Source organism: Lepidothrix coronata, unplaced genomic scaffold, assembly GCF_001604755.1.
Source record: "Lepidothrix coronata isolate B3197 unplaced genomic scaffold, Lepidothrix_coronata-1.0 Scaffold319, whole genome shotgun sequence".
Taxonomy (NCBI): Eukaryota; Metazoa; Chordata; class Aves; order Passeriformes; family Pipridae; genus Lepidothrix; species Lepidothrix coronata.
This window is the reverse complement of record NW_016690499.1, coordinates 352,397-377,335: the sequence shown is the minus strand read 5'-3', so window position 1 is coordinate 377,335 and position 24,939 is coordinate 352,397. Positions and strand designations below refer to the sequence as shown.

General features: G+C 51.7%; 2 protein-coding genes across 6 annotated transcripts; one reads left to right on the top strand and one right to left on the bottom strand.

Moving 5' to 3' along the window:
- The first annotated feature begins 593 nt into the window (after positions 1-593).
- DEAF1 (DEAF1, transcription factor) lies at positions 594-24,321 on the top strand. Of its 5 annotated transcripts, none has more exons than XR_001878538.1 (14): positions 606-732; positions 1,466-1,563; positions 1,930-2,059; positions 2,856-3,002; positions 3,782-3,921; positions 4,540-4,605; positions 5,496-5,622; positions 7,541-7,669; positions 8,130-8,258; positions 10,680-10,930; positions 12,646-12,711; positions 14,369-14,458; positions 20,224-20,372; positions 24,212-24,321. XR_001878538.1 is itself a non-coding variant. In XM_017837997.1 (13 exons), exons 1-13 carry the CDS (start codon positions 648-650, stop codon positions 15,012-15,014), a joined length of 1,563 nt encoding a protein of 520 aa, XP_017693486.1. In that variant the 5' UTR covers positions 594-647; the 3' UTR covers positions 15,015-15,592. The 5 variants fall into 5 exon arrangements, 2 of the variants coding, with proteins under 2 accessions (XP_017693486.1, XP_017693485.1); XR_001878536.1 differs by lacking the exon at positions 24,212-24,321 and adding an exon at positions 14,910-15,078 and having other exon boundaries at positions 20,224-20,314; XR_001878537.1 differs by lacking the exons at positions 20,224-20,372; positions 24,212-24,321 and adding exons at positions 14,910-15,078; positions 19,505-19,522.
- Positions 17,886-24,888, bottom strand: DRD4 (dopamine receptor D4). Its single transcript, XM_017837998.1, has 4 exons — positions 24,597-24,888; positions 19,482-19,594; positions 18,591-19,138; positions 17,886-18,183 (listed from the first exon to the last, which is right to left on the bottom strand). The coding sequence occupies exons 1-4, from the start codon at positions 24,822-24,824 to the stop codon at positions 17,981-17,983; spliced, it is 1,092 nt and encodes a 363-aa protein (XP_017693487.1). The 5' UTR covers positions 24,825-24,888; the 3' UTR covers positions 17,886-17,980.
- Between the last annotated feature and the right edge of the window lie 51 nt (positions 24,889-24,939).

The window sequence follows — 24,939 nt, the reverse complement described above, 5'->3', positions numbered from 1 at the left end:
CCCCGCGCGGCCGCTCGCCCCGCCCCCCCGCCTTCGGGCGCGATCGGAGCGCTCGGCCCGGTTCGGTCGCTTTCGGGCGGATTCGGGCGCTGCCCGTTCGGGCGTCTCCGTGCGGGCCGGCGATCGGGGCTCGGGCGCGATCGGAGCGGACTCGGCACAGATCGGCTCTTCTCGCGCCCGCCTTCGGCAGAGATCGGAAGCGGCTCGAGCGCGCTCGGGACTCTCCGCCGGCCGGGCCGGGCCGCGCCGCTCGGGGCTCGGCCGCGCTCGGGCGGGCTCGGCTCCCCCCGCGCCGTCAGGTACCGCCGCGGGCCGCGCGCGCGGGCCCGGCCGCGCCCCATTGGTCAGCGGGGGGAGCGCGCGCCCGGCGGCTCGGGGCGCTTCGGGCGCCCTCGGAAACCGCCGGAGGGGCCCGAACGCGCTCGGCTCAGCACCCGCCGGGACCCTCACCCCGGGACCCCTCACCCCGGGGCACGGGCTCGGCCCCCCCGGGCCCGGCTCCCCCGGGCCCGCGCATGGAGCACAACGACGGCGAGCCGGCGGCCGCACGGCTCGGCTTGGCCGCGGGGCCCGGGCAGCAGCAGCAGGAGCCGCCGCGAGCGGCCGAGGGGGAGGCGGAGCCCGAGGAGGAGGAGGCGGTGACGGTGATGGCGGCAGACGCCGAGCACATCGAGATGGGAGCGCCGCCGATGCCCAGCGCCGACGAGGCCGCCGCCGCCGCCGCCTTCGCAGGTCAGGGCGGGCAGCGCTCCCTCGGCCCGCCCGGGGCTCCCTCACGGCCCTCGGGGAGCGCCCCCGCCCTGGGCACGGCCCACACTCCGCCCTCACACGGGGGCCAGGAGCTCCTGCAGTCACATTGTCTGTGTCCCGTTACAAAGTGCCCCAAACACGCAGGGCGCTGCAGCCGAGCTGCGGTACCACAACATCCCAGAGCCCCCGTGCCCGGCTGGGCGTCTCCGCCTCAGCTACGGCGCTTTTTTCACCCTCACCGCACATGAAAACCCTGAGATTTTAGCCAGGCCATAAGATTTTAGCCAGGCTGAACGTCACAGGGACGTTTGGCTGTAAGTTTGGGCAGTTTCTAGTTGGTAATGACACCCTGGGTATTAACACATGGCAAAGGGACAGTTCACTTTATCCTGGCATTTGCCAGTCACCCCTCTTTTCATTAAAAGCAGCACACCTGGGGGTGTTCCCAGTACAGATACAATATTCATTTTTCCTTTAGTTCATCACATGCTCATAGCAACTGTCACTGCCTCGAGGTTAAAGCCAATTCAACCCAAAGCTTAATAAAAATCACAGTGATTGTGTTTATAACAACTTACAGGTGTCATGAAAAATAAAATGAATTTAGAATAGGAAGGAAGAAGGAAGCGCAGTTACATTTATTTGGTGTTTTAGCTGTTTATGAGGCTCTCTGGATGCAGCCAAATGTTAAATTAATGCCTGTTTTACGTTGCAGAAGTCACCACAGTGACAGTAGCCAACGTGGGGGCCTCTGCAGACAATGTTTTCACCACGTCTGTGGCCAATGCAGCTTCAATTTCAGGACACGTGTTGGTAAGTCTGGCCTTTCATCTGAGGGCCTTGGCAAAGTCTCACTTGCTCAGTGTAAATAAAGAGCTGTAGTAAGGTCAAACATCTGTTTTTATTGCGCTATACAGGCTTTAAGCCACAAACCCATTAGCTGGGTGACATGCAGTTTTTTATTCGTTATTTTTTTTTGCCTTTCCACCCTCATCTACTCATTCTGTAATGGAACTGGTGACCTGGAACATGAAACATTTGAATTTGCTTGGCTGAAACCTCCAAAACTAACCTGATAACTGCCATACTGATTGCAGTTTTAGGGTACCCTTGGAGGACACTGAAATCTATTAGTGTTTAACCCTTTTAATCAATTTAAACTCCTAATTCCTTCTGTAGTCTGGGAGAACAGCCCTCCAGATTGGGGACAGCTTGAACCCTGAGAAGGCCACTCTGATCGTGGTGCACACGGACGGGAGCATCGTGGAAACCACCGGGATCAAGGGGCCTTCGGCACCTCTCACACCAGGTATGAGCCAATCTGCTCCTCAGGGGTCATTCTCCCTGGGGGGTGCCTTCTTCTCCACTTCCACTGTGTTTCTAGGATTTAAAAACATGGGCAGAATATTGTAAGGATTGTTTGTCCCTGCTTACAACCATCAAATTGTTTAGGTGGGAAAAGACCTTTAAGGTATCAAGTCCTCACACAGTATTTCTTGGGAGTACAAGAATACTTGGCTTTTTTTTTTTTTTCTGTCAGAAATATATTTCATTTCCTCACCCTTTGCCCTGACCCTGGCAAAGAAGCTGCTTGAAAAATCTTACCCTGCTGCTGGGCTTCCTACACCCATCCCGCCCTTGGGGGTGCCAGTTCTGCACGTGGGTTTGTTTTAAAGGGTCCTGGAATACATTTTTATCTCCATTCAGACCACTTGCTGATATTTTAGTGTCTCCATCCGCTGGGGTTTTGTTCAGGGCTGCTTGGCAGTTTCCTTGCTGCCCACAAGGTGGCACGAACTCCTCGCAGGATGGGCCCTGGGAAGGGAAAGATCCAGCCAGCTCCTTCCACCACGGCTTACAGGTGGTGTAAGGGTCAAGGTATAACCTCAGCGTTTATTTCCTGTTAGAGCCTGTTTCCTCTGGTGCAGTTTGCTGAATTTTCAGTCCTTTTCAGTTCGTTCAAGACGAATTTTTTGTGGTGCACCTTTGCGGGGATGTTCCAGCTGCTCCAGTCCCCTGGGCCCTGCTGCCCCAGCCCAGTTGTGAGATGGAACAGCCACTCTTCTTTTTGGTTGCTGTCACCTTTCTTTTCTCTTTTCTTCAAGGACCCCAGTCTCCTCCTACCCCGTTAACAACTGTCCAAGGGAAAACTGGGACCAAGTACAACTGGGACCCATCTGTGTACGAGAACGAGCTCCCGGTGAGGTGCCGGAATATCAGTGGCATTCTGTACAAAAACAGGCTCGGCTCAGGTAACTACGGCCTGGGGGAGGAGTGGGACAGCTCCTTCTACACTCTTCTTTTCATCAGGCTCTTCTTAAGGGCTGACTGTGAGGGGGAAGAAAAAAAAGGACAGTTTCCAAGCCAGCCCACTGCCATTTGATATTATTGTTCTCATCTGTTTTGCTCATTCTTCAGAGGCTTTTTAACTTTTTCTTAAATCTGTGGGGATCCAGGCTGCCATGCAGTGAGTGTCCTCAGTAACAGGCCAACTCCTCTAACGTTTTTTTTCATCTGAGGAGTAGACTTGTGTTTCTACAAAGCTCTAAAGAATCCCTGCTGGAATGAAAATGGAGAATTTGTCTCCTCACAGGGCTCCTGAGCTCCTCCTCTTCTCTCTTATCCTTGTGGGGAAGCTGGAGAAGCAGCAGCCTGGCTGCCCAGCACAGCACTTGCTTCATGGACAGAGAGTTTTCTTCATCACCAGAAAGACCAGAAATTTAAGTGTAAATTAAGAATAGGCTTAAATTCATGGTGTTTATGCAAGAAAGACTTTTCCTTCTTGTGGAGGAGCAATTTTTGTAGCCTTTTGAGGCGCAGAGTTGGAGCTCCCTTAACATGCCCAGTCACAGCCATGACAGGAACTGGACGTGGTTGTCCCAGAGCGAAGGGAAGCAGCAGACGGGCACATTTGGTGATGGCTGTGGATTAACCGCTATTTTGTCCAGCAATTTCCATATTTCCTTCTTTAGGGAAGTGGCAAAATGACCCCTCAGCTGCACTAACAGTGTGTTTTGCTGCTTTGTCTCAGGGGGCCGTGGCAGGTGCATCAAGCAGGGGGACAACTGGTACAGCCCCACCGAGTTCGAGGCCATGGCGGGCCGAGCCAGCAGCAAGGACTGGAAGAGGAGCATCCGCTACGCCGGGCGGCCCCTGCAGTGCCTTATCCACGTAAGGCTCCCTGGGCTCCCTCCCTTCTGCAGGAAGGGGCTGGCAGGGCCAGGGGCTGCCTCTGCTGGCACCGGGAGCCACGGGAGCCACACCGGGTCTGGTGGGGAGTCAGTGGCCTGAGGGGATTTTTTTCTAGATGCGTCTCAAACAGCACACTGGGAATCTTGCTTGTGCTGGAAGGGGGCTGGAGTTTCTGCGGGGTGAAGCCCAGCCTTGAGCTGTGTCACAGGAATTGAGTTCTCACTGTGAGATCTCCGTTCTGTTTGCCTGACACCCGCATTCTTCACTTGCGCCATTTATTGAGTATTTGGAACCTTTATTTCCTGCAGTACTCCTGCCTTGCCATCAGGCTGACAGGTGATTTCTGCTTGGGCAGAAATAAAGCCTCAGATTCACATATCCTGGCCTTTTGGTGTGGAAATGGTTTGGTTTTCCTTTGTTCTCCCCCAGCTCTCACCCCATGGCTGCAGTGGGAGGAACTGACCTCTGTTACTGCAGAGGGTCCAGGAGGGAGGGAGTACCTCTCCCTGGGAGCCATCCAGCTGTTTTGGCAGAACACAGGTGTGTTCTCGGTGATTTTGGTGACTCCAGTGCTGAGCTGGTCACTTCTCATTCCAGGATGGGATTTTAAATCCTCACGCTGCCTCGTGTACTTGTGCCGCTTGCTGCGACGACATGACACTGGTGAGTGGGAGGTTTTACATCCATCAGTTTATTAACTAATTAGTTGAGTTTGAAAAATTAACTGGTCATGCTGCCACAGCCCTTGGCGAGCAGGTCACGAGTGCCCTGGGAATGGGCACAAGTGCTTTGTCCCTGCTCTGTGGAGAAAGGAGATAAGGAACTGCTGGAGCTATTGTGGAGCAGCCTCAGTAAAACTGGATCATAGTTAGTGCTTTTTCCTTTTTTTTTTTTTCTCTTTCTAAATAATATATTTATGTAAAATGCCTTTTGGGAATGTCAGTACTATTTGTGATTTTTGACTCAAATTTCGCAATGTTTTGAGTTGGAAAAATATTTTTGTAAGTAACATAATACTCTTATGATGGAGCTATATTTTCATCTCAAAACTGCTTGGGGTTCTTGGTTGGTTTGTTTGGAGTTTGGTTTTTTGCTTGTTTGTTTCAAAAAATGAGCTTAAAATCCTGAAAGCAGAAGGCTTTAGCTTGGCTTGGTGTTTTGCATTTCTTTTCTGCTATGAACTGACTGATTTCCTTGTTTCCAAGCCTGGAACTGCTTCCTCTCTTCTCCTCACTCTTGTTCTCTTCTTTTCCACCACCTCGGCCAGCAGTCAATTATTTGCCCAGTTCTGCTCCTTAAAAAATAGTTGGAAGAGGCTGGATTTGTGCCTCTTCAGCTGGAAGGAGCTGAGTTTAACTTTTTTTTCCCCAAGTTCTTTTGGTCTGGAGAACTGTGAGTTCTTTGGTCAGTCGTTGCCAACCACACATCATCCATGGGGATCTGTGCTGCTGTTCCTGGAAAGAGGAGGGTAAACCCAATGTCTCCAAAGAGGTGCCTCAGTTAATGCCTTCTCTTTTTTGCTTTTCTTCTTCTTTTTCTTGTGTTCTGCCCAGAGTGGCCCCATTCGACTCTTTGTGCCGTATAAAAGGCGGAAAAAGGAAAATGAAATGCCTGCAACTCCAGTGAAGAAGAATTGCTCCAAAAACATCACTCTGCTTCCTGCCACAGCTGCAACCACGTGTAGGTTCTTTTCTCCTGCTGAAAATTGCTTCCCTTCCTTGGTGAGAAATTGCCACACTAGGTATTTTATGTCTGTTAGTGGCCCCTTGGAACTGTCCAGCTGAGAAAAATGGCCCTTTTTTTTTTTGGCCATATCCTTTTCATTGGACAGTTTTATTGACTCAGTGTCACTTCCCATTTTATAGAAAGTGGCACAGTGTTGTCACATCTGGACACAAGCTGAGTAGGAAAAAGTACAGCTCTAGACCTCCAGGAAACTCGGGTTTAAGCACCATCACATCTTTGTGCAGTGAACAGGAGGTTTTATATTTTGTGCTGAAAGAGCTTTGGATTTTGCCCCATTTCTGGAAGTGTTCCAGGCCAGGTTGGATGGGGAAGGTGAAAGGTGTCCCTGCCCATGGCAGGGGATGGAACAAGATGAGCTTGAAGGTCCCTTCCAACCCAAACCATCCCAGGATTCTATGATTCCATGGTTATATTCCCCCCTGTACCTGCTCTCAGCCCAGCAGTGTGAGGGGAATTGTGGAGTCCTGGCCTTGATCCACAGTGGGTTTCAAGTTGATTTTTCACAAATAACAGTTGGGAAATTTCCTGTTGGAATTAGGTTGTGGGGAAGGCTGGCCCTTTTCTGCTCTGCCAGAAATCCCCATCCCATCCCCTGAGCTGCTTTGTGTCCCTCAGAAGCTGGAGTAAGATTTGTGCTGTTCCTTGCAATACGTAGAAACAAAGGCTGGAAGCAGCTGGGATGAGGTGCCCAGCCTGAAAGTCGCTAATGAAGGAGGCAGAAGGTGACACTTTCATCTGCACGTCCCTCTCCAGCACCCAGCACACGCTTTGTTACTGGTTTGATTGGCAAACCATCTGTGTGAGAGCAGAAATTAATGTGCAAGCTCATCCAGCTCACACATTCCCAGTCACATCCATGTGTCCTCCTGCCCTCGGTGCTCTGGTATCGTCTGGGCTGTAACAGTGCAAAGTGAATCCGGGAGGGAGCAGCAGAAATCCAAAAATAGGAACAAAAAAGTAGGGTTAGATCATCAGCAACAGTGGGAGGAGAAACACACAAGGGTTCTGCAGAGTTGTTTTGTGGGTTTGGTTTTTTTAATCCCCAGATGTGTTTAACCTGTATTGGTTTGTTAAGTGAGCTGCTGCGAGGCTGCACATTCCCTTGTGCTGGCACTGGGAGAGACAACTGCTCGTTTTGGGGCCACATACTTCACCAGCCATGGATTTGTAGCCACAATATCTAAAAACTGAATTACTGTTTTGGAAAAGATCCTTCTGGCAGAGCAGTGTGCCATGGCATCAGCCCATTGCCAGTTAATGGTGCCAGGTAATTAGTCCTGTTTAAAAAGGGTTTTTAATATTCTGGAGCTGCTCAGGTATAATCATCCAAAAGGATTTTGTGCCTTGTTGCTTGCACTGGCCAAGCACATTCTGTCACTGTGTGTAGAAGAGCTAAAATTGTCCAGCTGTCATGGAATTAGTTGTTATCCACAGGTTTTTATGTTGATTTAAGTAGCAAGAATCACTCTTGCTAAGATTGTCATAAATTAGGATCAACCAGAAACTGATGGGGTTTGTGGCCTCACTGAACCTTTATGAGAGGTGTTAAGTTATGGCTCATAAAATCATTGAAAATGTGATGATTTGAGAGGTGTTACATTGTAAATTAATGTTCCAGCCTTGTGCCCCCAGAGAATAACCTGGAAGGGCAGCAGAGTCTTCAGAAGTCCACCAGGGCTTTTATTCCCATTTCCAGCTGCACTGGTCATAGGTGTGATCCAAACTGGGTTATCACAGGCCAGTGGTCTGTGAGTCCCCTGACTCTGGATGGTGCAGCACAGGGATATCAACAGCTGGGCAGCTGTGGGCCCTGCCCTGAGTGTGAATGATGAGAGTGCTTTAATATTTCCAGTCACCGTGACTCCCTCTGGACAGATCACGACCTCGGGGGCGCTGACCTTCGACCGCGCGTCCACCGTGGAGGCCACGGCCATCATCTCGGAGAGCCCGGCCCAGGGGGACGTGTTCACGGGGGCCACGGGTAAGAGCCAGGGCTTTGTGTCCTGGGCAGCCCTGGGAAGGGGCAGGAGGGGGCTGCTTTATGCTCGTCTCAGTGCCAGAAGAAATCAAAGTATAAATGCAAGACGTACGTTTCAGTTACTGCAGTTTGAGTCGTGCTTTGGGGTGTCGGCTCTGTTGAGGGAATGATTCTGCTCCAAGAACGGGAGTTTGGAGCCCTGGGATTGTTGTGGGTATGTAGATGTGTGGGAGGGAACCAGGGAACCTGTGGCTCTAAAATTAAGCCTGTTGGAATGAAGACCAGGCTGCCTTGTTTGCTCACTGTGTGAGATCATGCTGCCATTTCTCATTTCCAACTCTTGGGAATTACCACAGAGTGTAGGAACTTGTATAAAATGTAAAAACACGGGGATGAAAGCAGTGTAAGAAACACCTGCCAGGTGTGTTAGACAGTGATTCCCAACGTCCTTGTCCTCCTGCAGTTCAGGACACCAACGTCCAGCAGCCTTGCCGGGTGTCCCATCCAGAGCCTCACTATCCCAGTTACCAGGACAACTGCCAGATCTCCCCCTTCCCCGAGGCTGCGCTGCCGACGTCTCACCCCAAAATCGGTACGTTTGCTGTCCGGCAGGTGAGACACTTCACCGGGCTTGAGTTTCCTCTGATCCTTCTCAGCAAAGGTAAAGATTGAGGCAGAAAATTAAACTTGGCTCTGTTTTGCTTGTGAGTTTTACAGTTATTAGGATTTAGACAAGCAGATTTCCCCTCTGTGGGGAGTTTTTCACTCCTTATGGAGAACTTTGATTTGTTGGTTTCTACCAGAGGAGGCTGCTGTGATCTTGCTGCCTGCATCATCTTGCACTCCCTGCCTTTCCTAAGGCTTTTGCTTCCAGGCTTTTGTCCCTGTTGGGCACTGTGGCTCAACATTGATTTAATGTTCTATCTGAGGAGACCAACCCCTTCAAAATCCACAGAAGCTTTTCTAGACGTTCTCCCATGTCTTTATTACTCCAGGGGTACTTGCTGGAGGTGGTTTTGGGCAGCTTTGGTGTCAATTTTCCATCCCCTCTGAATGACCTTTATTTGTTTGCTCAGAGCAGCACAGCATATTCCTGCTGTCCAGAGTCACATCTTGTTGGGTTTAAGACTTAGATCTTGATGTTACTAATTAAACACTGATTGTTTTTTCACCAGTGAATACTTTCTCTTGCCTCCTGTACCTGTGCCAGAATGAGAAATCAGAAGTAATTCCTGTGTGATATGTTATCAAATGCCACACTGGGACAAATATTGTGCTGGAAATGGAGAGTGGAAAAGGCTCTTCTGCAAACAGACACTGATAAAAAAGACCCATTTATCTCATACTCATATCTAAGTGCAAATAGTTCCACACCCCTCGTGTGCATATTGATTGAAATTACTGTTTTAATTAAGGGCATTTGCCACGAAATGTCTGTGTACCTGTGTGGGGAGCTGGCAAGGAAAGGTCACACACCTGACAGTGACCTACCTGGGGGTTGGGGCTTGTTCTCTCTGTCCAGATCAGTGTTGGATTCTTCCAGCTTTTACAACTACCAGGTGGTAGGTGAAAAGGGTTAAAAAAGGCTAAATTAGTCACTGCCTTGTAAGTTACTCAGTGTTCAGTGCTGTCTTGTAAGAAAGCTGGTTTATCTGCAGATGCTTTTCTAAGGAGAGGGTCACTGCCAGTGGAACTGCTGGAATGGCAGCTGGGAGCAGGAAGGTGTGTTCAGGGCACTACTTACATGTGCATCTGAAGTAAATGACATTGAAGTGACTTTCAGACACCTGAGCCCCTCTACATTTTGTTCAAGAACTCCCTGTTCAGTAAATTTCTTAACTCTGGTTCCAAGGAACAACATCTGGCTCCAGTAATGGTCCCTTTTAGTGAGAACACTGGTCAGAGATCCACCAGTGGCAGCGGTGCTGGCGCTCCCTGGTCGTGCTGCAGATCCTGAGGGACACTGTCACTGCTTTATCTTCAGTACCAGCAGCACTGGGAGAGCTGCAGGACTAGCTGCCTGCCAGACTGGGGGGAGATTTTGGGGTAATAACTCTGCACAGCCCCAAAGTTGGTGGTACCTTCCTTTTTCTAGTAAACAATTTGGTGAGGAATGTGGAGGTCAGGTGTTGGTAGATGTGAATGTCTTAGACTGAATTTTATGGCAGATGGTGAGTATTTATTGCTCAAGTTATATTTTGGAAAAGTAAAGCCAGATAACATTTCTTCCTGGAATGTTACCTAAGCTGAGCTTACACTGTGTGTCATGGAGTTCCTGGATCTGGATTTAATTTCCTCATTCCATGATCTCCCAGCGTACATCCAAACCTTATGTTGTGAAAAGGAGCTCTTTTAGTGACACAGTAACTGCTGTGTTTTTAAAGGAGTCCCCAGCCCATGGTTTTGGGAAGTGCATGTTTGGAATACACTCACTTTGAGGTGGTGGTGACTGCTGGGTTTATTCCAGTGTCAGGCCAGGGTTATGGTCCAGGTCAGGATTCAGGAAGCGCAGGGAGTGTGATGGGGATCAGTGCCTGAGTTTTGTGGGTTTGCAGCCTGAGAATGGACATCTGGGTAGGGACACTGGGATACTCCTGTAAAGTGCTGGGTCACTGAGTGACTTACTGTAACCTTTCCTAGGCGTGGCTGAGGGAAACGTTGTTGCCAGTGGTGGAGTCCCTGGGAATGCTGCTTTCACCACTTAATTGTGCTTGTCCACAGCACTGCTGGGAGGTGTTAAACCCTTCCCAGAGCAAACGGGGGGGTCATGAGGAGATGTTCTTGTCCTGGGGGTTTGAGAGTGCCCAAGGGCTTGTTCTGCACAGACCTGCACTTTGGGTTGCAGGAGGAAAGCTCTGTTTAGCAAAAACTTCCCGGACTGGAAATTCCTCAGACCGTATTTTAAAAAAGAAACTGAACAACACTGAAGAAACCCCCCACACACTCCTCCAACCCCCTGCTTTCTGGGAATCAACCCCCCTAACTGTGTGTCTGTTGTTTGGTTTGTCCCCAGTGTTAACCTCTCTCCCCGCCCTGGCCGTGCCCCCCACGACCCCCACCAAGGCCATGTCGCCGTCGGTGGTGAACGGGCTGGAGGTGACGGAGCAGCGGAGCTGGCTCTACCTGGAGGAGATGGTCAACTCCCTGCTCAGCACCGCCCAGCAGCTGAAGACCCTGATCGAGCAGGCCAAGCAGGCCAGCTCCTCCTTCCGAGAGGCCGCCGTCACACAGGCCAAGATCCAGGCGGACGTGGAGAGGAAGGAGGTAACTGTGCCAGGGGCGCCTCTGGGGCCGAGGGATGGGCAGAGCAGCTCCTGCCTGGAACAGTGGCAGCCCTTAGAAATTTGTTTCTCCAGGCCTGGAGAGCAGTGTTAGCGAGAGAAATCTTCCTGAGTTGTTTGTGTCCTGGGGAAAGGAATGGAGTGCTCGGGGATTCCAGGAGCTGTGGGCAGCAGGCTGGTTGTGCACACTGGTGTCACGATGCTGAGCTCTCCCATCAGCTGTCTGTAAATTTATGGAGTGTGGGCACCAAATCCTTGTCTGGGAGAGCTGTTAGGATCCTCTGAGTAAAGTTACACTTGTGTTACTTAGAAGGTGTGGGGAATGACATCCTGAAAGAAAAGCAAACCATGAGCCCTCCGGCTCCATGTTTATATGAACTTCCAAAATGCGTCAGGATATTGCAAAAATTGAAAATGCTGAGATATTTGTAAGGTTGTTCTGAATTGCAGCATTTTGTGTGGGATTAGTTAAATACAACTGCTCTGGCAGAACTTCTTGTGGCTGTTAAGAAACAGTTCTCCACACTGAGTATCTGATCCCTTGGTTACTATCCCAGTGATGGCTTTACTGCATTTTTTGGTAAGGGAAGGACATTTAGGAAAAGGGGCAACAAAAGGCTCTCTGTGTCTTGCAAAAGATATTTGACATTTGTAGGTCAAGCCCAAAATGAACAGATTAAAGACAGGGCTGACACAGGGGCCTCTGTGCTTGAGCAGTGGAATTTTTTTGAGTGTGCATTAAGCCATTGTTTATATCAGATAAACTTTAGGATGGGGAGAATACACGAACTTGCCAAATTCTGTGCCAGAATTGCTGGGGGATAATAAAGATATTCAGGAAATGTGTTAAGTGGATATTCTGTATAAATTGAAGAGAATCAGTGTTGAAGTCTGACGAGTGTTTTAATTGGAATAGCCCTTGGCAAAGCAGTGATGGCTCCAGAGCCCAGCTCTTTTGAAAGCAAGGTGGAAGATTAAGTCAGCAAACAGCTGGGGCATCTGAATTGGATTTTAGAAAGATTAAACCAATTCAGGACTGGAGAGTGTGAAATGAACCAAAAAGGGTCGGGCAGTTCAGACGTGTGGCTCCGGTCAGCAAACAGAGGCTTGTGTCCTCCAAAGGAGCCGGGAAACAGTTGGGAATTGGAGGTTATCGGTTTTCTGGAGCTGTTTTTGTGAGAGGGCTGGATGTGTCTGCCTTGATCCTCTCTCTTATCGCACCTTTTCCTCCTCTGTGGTTTGTGCATGGCTGGAATTGCCTTGTCAGATCAGGCAGAACCCAACCCCACCCTCGCAGGCCACAGCAAGAGGTTTCCCTGCCGCCGCCTCCGTCTGCCTGGAGCTTTTTAACTCAGTTTATGTCATGGTAACATAGAGGTTTTGAAGGTCATGGTTTCACAGGAGAATAAATACTGTGCTGTCGGGTCATACACTTGTAAATTAAGCCTTTAATCTCCTTATATGTTGGGTCAAACTCCTGGGTGAACCTGCTTTGCCTGGAGATGGGAGTTCAGATGTTTTTGGACTTTTTAACTGTTCCCAATATGTTTAGGCCAGGGTTAGCACATAGTCCGTTTGGGATTGAGTTTGGATTTCATTGGTTTGGGACTCCTGTCCCCCCTTGCCGAGCATGGCAAGGCAACCCCTCACATCACACTCCAGCTGGGAAATGACACGTCTGGTGTGTCTTCCTTGCAGCAATACCAGAGCCAGTTATTCCAACAAACAGAGGATGTGGATGGGAAAACAGAAATCATCATCAAGGTAAGCTGGGGACATCTCGTGTGTTGCAGAGTCTCTTAGTCTTTGTCTCGCTCCATTTCAGTTTGTCATTGCCACAGAATCCTGTGCTGGCACAGATCTGAGCCTTCCCATTGCTCCAAGCAGTGTCTTCCCTTTCCCAAGCCTTCCAGCTTTCCACACTCCTCTGTTGTCACCCAGCCAGGTTCCTGAGTCTCACTCACCTCTGAGTGGTGGTGCTGCAGCTCTGCTGGGTGGCTGTCACTGAGCTCTGGCAGGAAGGGAACTTGCTTCCTTTCTGTCCTGTGAGCTGGTTTTCGTAACTCCACAATTCCCTCTGGCTTTCGAAATGGGAGTTAGTTCAGGACCCATGACTGAAGCTCTCAGAGCTGTGTGTGTTACTCAGTTGTCCCTCAGACCTCCAGGTACAACTGCACACACACACAGTGTGTTTCCCATGTTTTCCAGTACCTGTACAGGTGACAAACAGCCCCAGTCAAGTGTCCCCTCGGGACAGGCTTTGCAAGTCCCAGCTTGCAGCTTTAAGGCATTTCTGGTGTCCCAAATCCCCGGCTGTACATCAGGAGCACAAACACAGTTCAGTCACACCAGCTGTTCACTGCAGGTACATGGAAGGTGTGAACAGGGGGTGTGATGAGTGGGGTGTTAATCAGGACACCGATTTGGGGGTGCTCGTGCTCAAAGGAGAAAAGGAGCCTGAGGAACTCACGAGCCCAGGATACTTTCACAGCCCAGCAACGCTTCCCGCTGCTGCTGCTCCAAGTGCTAATGATTTGTCAGGAGTTTAATGAGCTGGAAGCTGGAATGCTCTGTGAAGTGCTTATTTGGTGGCAGTTCAAGGATGTTTCCACCTAAATATACAGGTTATGTTAATTGATGTGACTGAGGTAAGATTAAAGCGATAGACACAAAAGCATCCCCTAAAAAGCAGGTGTGATTTTTCTCCCATGTATCCTCTCTCACCTTGCTTCTGGATTTGAATCCTTGCTCCTGTTAGAGCCTTCTTCATTTGACTCCTTTTTCCCTGTTGGGACACTCCTTATGCAGTCATGCTGCTGACTGGCAAAGTAACAAATCCCTTTTTCCTCTCTAAAACCAAGGAATGATTAAGCTGAGGAGTCCCATCCTTACTCCTACTCCTGTTGTCCTTCCTCAGACCCTCTCTCTGACATACACAGTATCATAAACCCAACAAAGCCACCAATGAAATCTGCCTTAAACCTTTCAATTTGGGATAAACTCAGAGTTTGGCTGTGAACAGCCTGGGCACAGCCTGACGTGGCTGTTTGGGATACACTCAGCTCCTGCTGAAGCCTGCAGCTACCTGACCCCTATGGAGGGAGGTATCCCTGAGGTAGTGGGGATGGATTTCCATGACCACTCAGTGTCCCACCCGTGGTTTTGAAGGGCTTCCTGCCCGATAGAAAGGAAAACAGAGGTGCATTCCGTTTTCCAAAGTGATCCCTGCCACAGCAGCAGGAGAGCAGGTCTCTGAGGGCGTATCCACGAGCCACTGGGCCTGTTTTGCGTTGGTGTGCTGAGTGTATTTTGGGGAGCAGGGGCTTTCCCACTGCTCCCACATTCCAGCAGGTCACAGCCCCTCGGTGACCTCGCTGGGGTGGCTCCGTGTGACTCAGTCACTCTCTGTCCCTTCCCACAGCAATCCTGTGTCAACTGCGGGCGGGAGGCCACCAACGAGTGCACGGGGTGCCACAAGGTCAACTACTGCTCCACGTTCTGCCAGCGGAAGGTATGGCATGTCTGGGAGTCGGGATCCAGTTCCCTGGAGAGGGCTGTGGGACCCCAGGGAGAGTCACCTGATGGAGCAGAACCGGGCAGCCAGCGCAGAATCCTGCGTGGGTCAAGCATTCCAAACCCCCTGCCAGTGGGATCACCAGCAAGGCTGTAGTCATGGGGCAGGTCTGCAAGTCGGGACAGGGTTAAAAGGGTAGGGAAGGTCCCAGGGTTTGCACACACCTTCCCAAAGGTGATCCAAAAAATCAAGGTAACGTTCCGCTTAGTCCAATTCCACCTCTAATATTGGCCCAGTGTGTGGCTCCTTTCCCCTCCATCGTTGGTCTGGTTTGTGGGGCACTGGAGACCTGCTGCTCCCACCTGTGCTGGAGAAAGCGCTTCCCACACAGTGGCTTTTCCAAGGGCCTGTTCCCTTGATGGCCTCGCCCTCTGCTCTCCCCTCGCAGGACTGGAAGGACCACCAGCACATCTGCGGCCAGTCGGCCACGGTGACGGTGCAGGGTGACGAGGTGCACGTCACGGACAGTGTCATGGAGAAGGTCACCGTGTGAGCAAACTACCTCCGCAGCCGTTCCCGGGCACGCGGGGCCGGCTGGATCGGGACCCGGCGGAACGGTCTGTCCTGTGCCAACGGCACTGTTCTCTCTAGCAGAATCATTTTTGATTGGCTTTTTGATACTGTGACAGCGTTTGTCTACTCCCGAGCCCCTTTCATAACTTTGGATAATACAGAGACTGTGAAAACCTCATCTGGAACGCCCCCCACACGCACACTGGGATCCCCCTTTGCCTTTGGGAGGCTTTGCCTTTGCCTGACTGGATCCTCCACCATGTGGATTACAGCAATCTCCTCATCTCTCTTGAAATTAATCTAAAGCAGGTGCTGCAAGGAGATGTGCCAGTATTTCCTCCTCCCGGGGCCTCCCTACCTCTTGTTTGAGAAGAGAAATGAACCTTTGGCTTATTTAATTGCCTTGACAGAGTCGGTACAAGTTCTTAGTTGGCTTTGGAAGGATTTTTGTTTTTCCTGTGTTCCCTCTGTGCTAGGCAGATTTGGAACACGTTGGAGCTTCTGCATTTAAATACCATTGAAAAATAACATGTCGTTCAATAAAATGCAGTGAAAGCACGAGCGAGCCCAGCGGTTCCCTTCAATCCCCAGGGCAGCACTCGAGGGTGCAGGTACTTGCACAGGTGGGTGTGGTGGCAGGTACACGTGTGTCCATGTTCCCCTGTCTGCCTGGGAGGTGTTTGCTCTGCAGGGAAGCACAGCCTCATCCCACGGCATGCCTGGAATGTCGCTTGTAGCATCCACCTGGCCAGAATCAGATCGGATGAAGCCCGAGGTGAGTGCACGTGGATATGGGGCTGTCCTGTCCCTGCCCTGCAAGAGCTGCTGATTAGAGATGTGACCACTAGGGAGTTATTTGCTTTGTTCACTGCAACAAAATCATTCTAATTATTAATGTACTTCTTTCATAATTAAGCTGTTGTGGTTGGAGATTTTGGAGGACTCTTGGCAGGCGTGCAAACCTCTGGTTGGTGGTTTGGGTTTGTTTTTAGCTTCAGGCATAGCCCCTGTGAGGGGTCACTTGTTCTGGCTGGTTGTTCAATTGAGGGGTCACAATCCATCCCTCTAAGGGATCACAGCCCCTGTGAGTGTCACTTGTCCTGGCTGTTGTTTGCTCTGGATGAGAGGTCACAGCCCCTGTGAGGGTCACTTGTCCTGGCTGTTGTTCGCTCTGGTTTTGTGCTGGTGGATGAGGATGGTTGTTCAGCTGCTGCTCCAGGAAAGGTCAGCTGAACCACGGAGTGACCCAACCCAGCATCACACACACACTGTCAAAAGGAGAACATTCTATCCAGAGCTACAGGAAAGTTAATAAGAGAGAAAAATGCAGTGGAAAAGACTTAAGTCTTAGACTGGAGATCTCTGGCAAATCCATGGAAAGCCAAGCAGGAACTGAGGCAGGATGGGAACAGAAATTACCTGTGATACTCCTGGGAAGGAAAGAACAGGCAACTCCTTCCATTCCCACAGCAAAATGCCCACTCCTCCTTCCCAGAGTAATACTCAAGTACTGGCGATGGTTTCTGCTCACAGTAAAATGCTGACTTCCTGTTTTCTAGAGCATGGAGACAATTAGTTAATTGAGAAGACAGTCTTAATTGAGCCCCTGGTAACACAGCTCATTCCCAGGGTTTCTTGTGTCCTGCATTCGGACGCAGTGAAGGCATCTCCAAAGTGGCACCTCTGGAGTGCTAAAGCTGCACTTGCAGCATCAAATGAGGCTTTTTGTTGCAAACTCTTCTTGTTGCTTCACATCCCTGTCCAGCACGGCCGGTGTGAGCAGCAGAGCTCCTCCTGGGTTGAGGACAAGGCAGCTCCATGGACGGGTGAGCTGGGACACCAGGAATGGGCTTGGGAGGGGCATGAGGCAGCAACGGAGTCTCCACTGTCCTTATCCAGTGGCTGTCCTTATCCAACCCACTGTCCTTATCCAAGAGCTTGTGGCTGGCTATTGGTCACTGTTGGAATTTTTGCTTTACTGCACCTTGTAAGGGGAAAAAATTTGGAAGAAAGTGGGGCAACTTCTCTAAATTGTAGAACTGTAGGTGTGACTCAGCTGCCATTAAAGCTCTCGGGGAGCTTCCCACTGGGCCCTGGTACCTGGGGCAGCTACACCCCAACCAGGCAGTGACAGAGCTCAGAAAGGCACAGGATAATCCCCTGGGAATTGAGTCTGTCTGTTTGCTGAGGAGAAACTCATTGAGCAATTGCTATTCTTAGTCAAAGGAACACTCAGGACCTCCCTGCAGTACTCTTTTCTGTTTTGTTTCCAAGCAAATTTCCCCCCTGGAAAGCAACAATCCTGTACAAAATCATGACTTGGAAGATTGTAATTTGTGCAATATTCCTTTTCTCCCCTCCAAGCCTCAGTGACAAGTGTTGCCTGGTCCCACTGGCTGTCACCAGCCCAGGTTCACCTAAAGGCATGAAAGATTTTTTTCCCGTGGCTGGAAATGGTTCCTGGCAGGAATCCTATGGCTTGATAAGGAATTCTGGAGCACTAGCAACGGTGCCTTTGTAGGACCCTTGTTAAACATGAGTGAAATCAGGCTTTGGATTTAAAATTATCAAGAGCAAGGGGAAAGGAGATTGCACAGGTAGATGTCACCTCACAGCCCTGTTAATGCCACCCCAGAAGCCAGAAGACTAGAAATTATTATTATTATCCCTGCTTACATCAAATGTGAAAAAAGAGCCTGGAAACCTGCAGTTTCCAGTGGGAAGAGGATCTGAGCTGCATTCAGTGGTACTCACCTGTGACACCTTACTACAGGGAGCTGGGGAGCAGCTTCCTTGGGCCGCCTTCCTTCTCCTCCTCCTCCTCCCCTCCTCCCCAACAAAGACAGCAGGCCAGGGACAGAAATAGATCTTTAATGAACTATACAAAAAATCACCTGGTGGTTCCTGCTCCCTGGAGGTTCCTCCTCCTCACCAGTCCCAGAGGGCTCAGCAGAAGAGGTGCAAGACTTTGCGGAAGAAGTTCCTGAACTCGGCGTTGAACACGGTGTAAATGATGGGGTTGAGAGCACTGTTGACATAGCCCAGCCAAGTGACAGTGCTGGTGACTTGAGTGGGGATGGCACAGGACTTGCAGAGAGCCCTGGTAATGTGCACCACAAAGAAAGGTGTCCAGCAGAAGAGGAAAGCACCTGGCAGGGCAGTAAAGAGAGAAGGTGATGGGAACATTCAAAAGGGTTTAGTTTAACAAGGCTTGGGGCAAACAAGACAGAGGCAGCTCAGAGTGGCCAGGGAACAGGCAGCAGCTGTGCTGACATGTGGAGCTGGGCCTGTGCCCAGACGAAAAATTGGGATGTCTTTCCTGTCGCAAATATTGATGAAAAGTCTAAAGTTAGTCTCACTTTGGCTTTGAATGTCAGATACTGGGAGTCACAGGTTTGCCTTGAAGGAAACTTGGTTATCAACTACATGCGTTCTCTCCCAGGGGTGGTAGTTGTTGGCACTGCTCTGGCACCCCGGATCCACACAGGTCCCTGCCCTGCGTGGGACAAGGTGGCACATTTCCCACCCTGCCCAGCCCTTCCCTGCGGATACTCACCGACGACGACCGGCAGCACCCGCATGGCCTTGCGCTCCCGGCCGTTGATCTTGGCCCGCTTCCGCCCGTGCCCCGGGTGTGGGTACCTGAGGTGTGGGTAGGACACAGTCTGGATCCCATTGCTCATCCCACAGTCCCCAGGGAGGCCGGTGAGGCTGTAGGGGCTGCACTCCGGCGGCCCCAGCTGGCTCTGCTCCCTCTCCAGGAAGGTCGGGGGGTGGTACAGCTTCCTATTGGCCCCATAGATGCAGCCCCTCAGCTTGGCCTTCCTGGCCTCTTCCCAGCGCTTGAGTCCTTGGAACATGCCGCAGTACAGCACCAGCATGACGGGGCACGGGATGAAGAAGGAGCAGATGGAGGAGTACACGATGTAGTTGTCATCCTCCAGCTGGCACAGGCTGGGGTCCCGGTTTGGGACGTTGTTGAGGCCAAATATGACAGGAGATGCTACAGCAAAGGCGAATATCCAGGTGGTGGATATCAGGATCAGCTGCCGCAGGTCGATCTGCCGCCGGTTGTAGTTGAGCGGGACTTGAACGGCGATGAACCTGCCAACACAGCCCCAGGTGAGCCAGGCCTGGCCTGGGGGCAGCACTGCCTGTGAGGGGACTGAGAGGCCCCAGAGCTCTTTGTCCCTGTCCTTCCCCCCCAGGCATTTACATAGCCAAGGCATGGGCTACAACCAGAGCACCCGAGGGGCAGCTCTGCTTCCTCATACAGCAGTGCTTTCAGCGTGGCCACCCCTGGTGGGACACAAAGCTTGGGATGGAGGATGGTAGGGCAGAGCATCCCCACTTAGGGGAGGGCAGGATCCTCCCGCTGTAGGAGCCTGGCAAGGGTGTGTGGAAGCAGCGTGATGCCCTGACACAGCCAGAGCAGGGAGGCACTCACCGGTCCACGCTGATTGCACACAGGTTGAAGATGGACGCCGTGCACAGCATCACGTCCATGGTCATCAGGGCGTCACACAGCACCGTGCTCAGGGACCACACACCTCCCTGGAACTGGAAAGATCCCGGGGTCAGCAGATGCCTTTAAAGTGACAGGGAACACCTCCGTGCCTGGGCACCTCAGCCACTCCCAGTTCCTCCAGACAAGCAGCCCAAGGCTGAGCGCTCCTCCCGTGGCACAATGCTCCTGGCACGGCAGTGGCACACAGGAGTCAGCCCCGTGCAGGAGCTCACAGCCTGCCCAGGGCTGGCGGGAGAACTGAGCCCACAGAGCATCAGCATGGCCAGGTGAGTTGTGCTGGGCAGAGCAATGGACACAGAATGGCCCCCACCCTCCTCACACCCCCAGAGCCTCCCCAGCACCACGGTCGCTGCACAGCACCACTGGCTCGGTCCCTGAGGCAGCAAGTGGCAGAACACAAAGTTTCTCTTCCACTTTCAGGTCCCCACTGCTCCAATGTCCTGTTTACAGACAATGTGAACGGTTTCCCTTTGTTAACACAACTGTTCTGTCCTGGCAGGCAAAGCACAACTCCAGCCCATGGAGACCAGGGTTGGGCAGGGAGATAAGAACCTCTGGCTCTCCCTGCACAGTCCCAGTGCCAGGGCAGAGCAGCAGTGACCAGTGTTGTCACTGCTCCAGACGACTGGAAGTGTTGACTGCTGTGCTTTGTGATTTTCAGCTCGGTCATCTTGGCCAGGGGCACAGCTCTGCACAGCCCCTGGCAGAGGACAGGCAGCAGGACAGGCAGCAGGACAGCAATGGCTGATGCTGGTACAGCCAGAGACTACTTGCAGCAGTTTGTTCCAAGCGAGTGCTCATCTCACCCAGGTACAAACCCAGCCTGTTGGTTTAGCATTAAAGCACTTTTTAGGCTGATACAGAAATACACCCCCTCAATCCCATTCCTGTGCCATTATTCCAGCGAGCTCCTTCCGCACAGGCAGAGTCCTGTCTGTGTGCTCACACCTGCACAGGTAACCAGGAGGCTCCATGGGCTGTTCCCATTAGAGCAGCAGGGAATTTTCCTCCTGGTTTGTGCCTGTCAGGAAAACTCCACCATCCTTTGGGTCCCTCTGCAGGGAGAGGTTCAGTTAAGAACCAAACACACTGTACAAATAAGTGTGATTTTAGCTTGGAAACAAAGTGTTCAGTAGCAATGGCCCCTTGTCATGCAAACTATCAAACACTCTCTATATGCTCTTATTAGAACATAAATGATAAATATTACTATAGCATATATTGCTACATGTAATATATTTAATTTACTATATATGTTTACCTATAAGTAATGTGCATCATCTAAGGTGAATATTTACTATATATTTTTATCTATAGGAAATGCACTACATAACAATAATTTTTATATTTGTACACATAAATCCCAGGGACTTATTCCTCTGTAGCAGCAGTCAGGCAGTGCTCATGGAGTGTAGTGTTGCTGCCCTCGTGCAGGGTTCAGGAAGCAGGTATGGATTTGCTCCTGTGCAGGTGCTAAACAGCAGGTTCTGGTTTCATTCATCCCAGCACAGAGCAGAGCCATGTGGGGAACACGCTCCATGGAACAATGGGAAGGTGCCAAAACCCCTGCCCCTGCCAGGAGCAGGGCAGGCACCTCTGTGGGGATTAATACCAGGCAGTGGTGATGTCAGGCCCAGGATTATGATTAGAGGGGCTGTAAAGCCAGAGGAGACTCTGAAGTAACTGTCTGGCTATTTTTGTACAGCATCTCCTTGAGATACCTCCAGGGGAGGGCTGGAGTGAGACCCGAATGCTTCATTCAGCCTCTTCTCCAGCACAGGGCAGCCACTCCAAACTGAATTTGAAACCTGAATCATCAAAACCCAAATTTTTGCCGAGCTTACTGGGATCCTAACAAGTTCAGTTCAGCTTATGAGAGAGAAAATTTGATTTTGAGCTACAGTTTTCCAAACCTGTTTTTGATTTGGGGGAACTAATTGATTCTGAAAAGGACAAGAGCTCTCAGGCTGCAGCACCTTCAGAGGATGTGACATTCGAGTTGGGTACCTGGAAAATGCTACAAACCCTTCCCTTTCTCCACCAATCCCCAAGACTCTGGCTTTGGGGAAGGTGCTGGGAGAGGACTTTCCATTACATGGTGTTTGCCACCTGCCCACCTTACAAAACGTGCCAAGGACCCCTCAGAAGGGAGAGTGACTTTGGATTAGAGGCTTTGCTGGGCCATGTGATTAAGGGGTACATAATGACAGGAGACTGCAGCAGATTAGCCCATCCAGGTACACAGTGTAAAGCTTTAGGGATCACACACAGCACAAACTGCCTTTAGGAAGTGCTCCAGAGCAGCTCCACCTTCAGTGGCTCTTGGGGTTCTCCCCTTTTCTGGAATACAAAGAAGTTATGGAGAAGGTTTTATAGGATGGTGGATGGCAGGAGGCAGACTTGGCTTCTCAAACACCCTTGCAGCTGCCTTCCTAGTCGGCCCATTTTGGTATCCATATTCCTAAGCTCATCTGATTTGTGAGGAAAAATCTGCCTTCTGAACTGGCCTGATGCCAGAAGAGCTCTTAGACCTCCAGTGCTCCTGAGGCCGTGAGCCAGGACAGGGCCAAAGGTTCTGGTTGTATTTCCTGTGATACCAACTCTTGTCTCAGTCCTGCCACACGCAGGGAACAGCAGGAGCTCAAAAGGGAATTAGGAGATGTCCAGCTGGACTTTGAACAAGCCTCTGTCTCAGCTCAGCCATGGCTTGAGGGCATGGCATGGACTGAAAACGCTGTGGCACCAACTGGAAGAGGAATAATCCTTGCCAGTGGGCACAGTCCAGCATCAGAGCCAAAGAATTGTCCCCGTGCCCCCAAATGCTGACACGGGGCCTTTTGTCATGAGCTGTGACAGCTGCAGCATTCCCCAGAAGACATGACCCAGCCTGCAAGGGGAGAGGGAGGGGAGGGAATAGGACACAGGACAAAGGTGCCTCATGTCTGCTCTAATGTCCTTTCTTGACCTAAATCGTTGAGGTCAAGGTTTTTCAGACATGAGGAGCAAGTCTGATCATCCACCTGAGACATTACGAGGGCCTGAAATTCCAGGACACCTCTCCCAGTTATTGGTGCCTGAAAATAAACCCCTGAGCACTGATTTATAACTGCTGGCCTGTCTCACCTCCCCAGCATTTTGTATGGCTCAGACATTAGCCAGGTACAGAAGAACATCTATTTCCATTAAAGCTCTAAGATTCCAGGAAAGGCTAATCCTGAATCCTGCTGCAAACAGGCTGACATGCATTCACAGAGAGCCACGGGAAATTTGGAGAGGATAAAGGTCTGGTGTCTCATCAGAAGACCTGCATCATTAGGCACACATAAGAAAGTGCAAGAAAAGAGATCTTTGGATGCCATACCACTGGAAGTTTTAGGCAGAGCAGCATCACCCTCACCAGGAAAACGGCTCGTGTCATTTGTCCTGGCTGCTCCACCGCTGTGCCTGCTGGGAAACACTCATCTTCCCTGACCTGGAGAAGGAGCCAGGTGAACATGCAAATCTGCTAAAACTGTTTCCTCTTTTCCGTAATCACTTACACGGATCTTAGTGGCAAAGATGTTTACATAACCAGCACCCTCAGCTCCTGCCAGAGGCTTCCTGGCTCAGGCCTGGCTCAGCTCCGGCACTCGGGGATTAGGAGAGAGCTGCTCAGAGGAGCACAGCAGGCACAGGGACAGGGACAGGTGCAGGTACAGGTGTGCTCCACGGCACAGTCCAGCTGGGGAAGTGGTCCTGGTACTGGCCCTAATTGCTGGGATGCCTCCACTTACTGAGGATGGTATAAACTGCTGCTGTGGCTCCTGCCAGTGTCCCAGAGTCTTTGGGACTCCAGTCATTGTCACAGTCCTTGGGCAGAGAGAGGAAGCAGTTACACACCAGGCCAAGCCTTTGGGGCTATGCAGCTCCTTCCCAAAGGAGAAGGTGATATCGCCTGGTGATATCCTGGGTACCTCCACAGCACCTGTAGCTCTGCTTCCTCAGGTAACCCCTGTTTCAGTGCTACTAACTCTCCAGGCACACTCTGGTATCTTCTTCTGGCCTCCCTTCACGTATAGGCAGAACTCAGCTCATCAGGAATTACTGTGGATGCCTGGGAGTGCCCCAGACCTGCTCAGTTACAAAAGTATCTGAGAAGAATGGTGAAGAATGTGCCTTTCTGACCAGAAAAATAGAGGTAACAAGGGAAAAGCAAATCCACCAAAACCAATGGCACAGTGGAAAAAGAGGGCATCTAATGCTTCTCTTCTTCACTGGTTCTTCTCATGGGCCCCTGATGAACCTGTCACTCCATAATACCTGTTCCAGAGAGGTCACAGTGTCCTGCAAAATCCTAGGACCAGGCAGAGACCATCCTAAGCCCTAATCCACAGCCTGCCTTGCCTAAGGATGCTCAGCATGGCGTGGGAGAGAGGGAAGATGTTCTCCCACGACTGAGAAAAAGGTCCACGCCACCAGCTACCACAAGGGTGGGTGGAAACACCTCGTATTTTGCCCTGTGGATGCTTTTATCCACTTGAGCAGGGAAGAGCCCCCAGCTGGTACTAACGGGCAGGTTCCAGGGAGCCCCCTCACCCACCCAACAAAATCCCCCACAAACACAAGGCTTTACCCATCCCTGGCAGTAATCATTTATCTCCCTGTTACAGAGAGAACCACTCAGCCTCAGGAGCTGCTGGCCCGGCCCGGGGCAGACGCCTCGGGGCACCTCCACTCGGGGCATCTCCACTCGGTGTGTTTGCGGCTCGGACGGCGGGGCAGCCCCGGGACCCGCCCGTGGCCCCGGTGGCACTCGCAGGTAAGAGCCGCGGTGCTCCGACCGCCACACGAGCACCGCGGGGCGCAGGGGCTGTCCCGAGGGCGCTGGCACTCCCGGACCGGCGGGATGGAGGTGGGGAACAAGCCCGGAAAGCGGCTCTGCCCCTCGGTGCTTGGGCTCTCGCCCATCCCACCGCGCAGCCCCGTAACCTTCAGGCTCCGCGGGCGCACAAGCCACAGCCCCCGGTCCCCCCGGAGACCCCCGAGCAACCTCACCTCGGAGTAGACGTAGAGGGGCAGGACGAGGAGGGCGAGCAGCAGGTCGGCCACGGCGAGGCTGACGATGAAGTAGTTGGTGGTGGTCTTGAGCGCCCGCTCGGTGCACACGCTCAGACAGACCAGCCCGTTGCCGCCGACGATGAGGAGGATGAGGAGGATGCCGAGCACCAGCGCGGCGATGCTGTGGCCGGCGGCGGGCGGGGGTCCGGCCGTGCCGTTGCCCATGGCCCCGCGGCGCTGCCCCCGCAGCCCGGGGAGCCGGGCCGGGAGTGCCCGCCGAGCCGCGGGAGGAGCCTCCGCCGCCGCCCCGCCCGGCCCGGCCCGGCCCCGCGGGGACAAC